The sequence below is a fragment of the Mastigoproctus giganteus genome, chromosome 14 (genome assembly GCF_048544385.1).
Source record: "Mastigoproctus giganteus isolate SK-2022 chromosome 14, ASM4854438v1, whole genome shotgun sequence".
Classification (NCBI taxonomy): domain Eukaryota; kingdom Metazoa; phylum Arthropoda; class Arachnida; order Uropygi; family Thelyphonidae; genus Mastigoproctus; species Mastigoproctus giganteus.
The window spans coordinates 97,053,957-97,056,654 of record NC_143588.1 but is presented as its reverse complement, the minus strand read 5'-3'; the positions used below and the strand labels follow the sequence as shown (position 1 = coordinate 97,056,654).

Genomic DNA, 2,698 nt, shown 5'->3' with positions numbered 1-2,698 from the left:
GGTATCTATAGTACTTAGTGCCATGAGTGGGGTGAAGATTGATTACACTTTAATTTCTTTATATTGTAATTTTCAGGACATACATGTGAAAGGAGGTTGTTCCAGAAGATGGAAGCTGAAGGAATAAATAAAAAAAAGTTGGTTCTGTGGGTTTTAAAGAGAGAGGGAGAAATATAGAAGCCAATTCAGAAGAACAGTGCCAATGGAAGTATCTAAGAACAATGAATCGTAATATCACAGGCTTTATGAAAATGAAATATTTTATTCATAACAGTTATTTTTTATTTTTTTTTTATTTAAAAAAAAAAACTTTTAATGGTTATACTGTGTTTGCATTTATAAAGCTATTGAATATTAACATTTTTCAGCAAAAATTCTCTGTACTATCAATATTACAAATATAAATCAGAAACTGGAACAGTTATTTTCTAAGAATTTTTTTTTTTTTCTGTAAAAAATTCTTTTATTACAGAAAGCCTTGACTCCCCAAGGCTCTACGAGAAAGCATTATTCTTAAGAGATGAAACTAATTATCTGAAATCAGACTACAGCTATTTCATGGCTGACATGGTATTCTGTCCAGGCACATGACTTCAGCCTTTAATGCATCATTATGTGGGAATCATGAAATAATGGAGTCACAGTAAAATGCTCAACCTTAAAAAAATACAGTGCATTTAATTTTGATTACATTTTTCTCAACTGAACTCAACTAAATGCAACTTCTGTGGGTCAGGGCTGTTATTTCCATATGAAAATTACTGAAATAGTAATACCAGCATTTTCAGCCATGGGCCTCTACTTCCATTCTATTTTCAAAATCAGTTAGGCAGATTGTATGCTCATTTTATAATCAGAATATATTTTAGATATTTAAATGCTTGCTGGAGTTAAACACCTGCACCCAGTCATGGGCATGTAATACTAATAATGTGTCTGATTTCAGTATTGTTCCTAACAAATAGTGTACTGAGGTATATATATATATATAAAATAGAATCTAAGTCTAAATATAAATACTTTCCTTACCTTATTTACATCAAATAATGATGTGGCCATTGGCTGTTCACTTGTCACACAGGAGTTATCAGGTTTCACTGTTGATGTAGCATTTTCTTGATCAATGACATTCTCTAAAGACTGAAACTCTGGAATATTTACATAAACACCTCCTGAAGAGATCTGTTTATTTACAGTATCTGGGCTTTCAGCTGTAAACACAAATTTCTGGACTGTAACACCAGCTTGACTTTCTTCAGGAGCTTCAAGAGGAACTGTTTCCATGTTTCCAAAAACAGATAACGGATCCATACGACCTATTCCTTCCAATTTGTTACAACCAGCTGATATATAAACAGAATTCTAATTTCCTCTTATGTCATATTTTCCACTGTTTGATATATGGCTAACTTCTGCTGCTTCTTATGTATAATAACCATATTTGTATTTGTATTTATTTTTAATAAGCTGTTTCTGAAAAATAAGTAAATAAATAAATAACGATAACGCAATATGTAATTGTACACTAATGAATGAGATCGAACCTTTTTTATATAGTTATAAATTAAAATTATGTCCTAAAGAGAGGGGAGTCAAGTAAAATTTAGGAAGCGATTATCAAGTATTATTTCGCAATCGCAAATTAAAATTTTTACATACCAGATGGTTAATAATCACTGTAATTGCCTCAACCTCCTAAAAAGAAAGGGGGGGGGGGGCTCTTTCCAGATCAGTTCGCAAAAGTCCATTAGGACTTAAACGAAAGCATATTTTGAAAAACAGCTTTGAATATGTCAATTATTAACATCAAAGAGATTCTCTTATGGTATCATAACGTATATATGACAATTCGTATAACTTACGCTACCTTTTTAAAACATTTTCAAAATTTGATAAACCAAACTATAACACAGCTAGCTACATGTGACAACAACACTGCCGCCTAGTAGCGCCATGGGAAGTAAGAGAAATAAACAAATACAAATGGCAGTCTACAGAATGTACTGTAGATCCATGAGCAGCAATTTGTGTAATATCTATTTCAAGTTTTCTTAGCACTCGCGGTCACTTATTTACTCTCACTTAATTTAGGAGTAGATCACTCTACCATATCTTAGAATTCATATCGATAAACTTTTTAATTTGCGACTTATGTATCACTCGCTGGCTGAAATAAAACTTCCCGAAATCTAGTCTAAATATCCGCCCCCGTAACTTGAATTTATGGTCCCTAGTTCTAGAGTCACTTAAAACCGTCAAAATTTCGTTCTCATTCATTTTATTTTGCCTCTCAGAGTCTTAAACACCTCAATCAAGTCTACTCTAAGGTATCTACTTTCCAAGCTGTGCAACCCACATATTCGAAGTCTTTCCTCATATGGATGCCCTTTTGCAGCAGTAAAATTATGATACGATTTAGATAACAATCTTCGAAATTTTTAAATAAATTTTAAATTCAGTTATTATAAGTTTTAATTCCTTTTAGCGCATGTGGGCGGGGTCACACTAGCCATACTCTAGTTATGCCTCTGCTTATTCAAAAAGGTAAGTCGCATTTAATAGCAGCCAGAGCCATCTTAATCATGCGTCAGGTGTACATTATATTAACTGTGTTCTATAACTTGATGCTGTCCCTTGTTGGTCCACCACAAATCTTTGTACGCTTTATCAGAAAAAAAGCGAATGTCTTGCAGCGCCC

The 2,698-nt window shown here is 32.9% G+C and overlaps 1 protein-coding gene across 1 annotated transcript in view; it reads right to left on the bottom strand.

Moving 5' to 3' along the window:
- Positions 1–1,425, bottom strand: part of LOC150075413 (trafficking protein particle complex subunit 12) — a 114,935-nt gene extending 113,510 nt beyond the window's left edge. The window contains exon 1 of the mRNA XM_090388358.1: positions 1,030–1,425. Within this exon, the coding sequence (XP_090244484.1) occupies positions 1,030–1,311 (282 nt within the window). The 5' untranslated portion in view covers positions 1,312–1,425. The remainder of the gene's footprint in view (positions 1–1,029) is intronic.
- Positions 1,426–2,698: the final 1,273 nt, after the last annotated feature.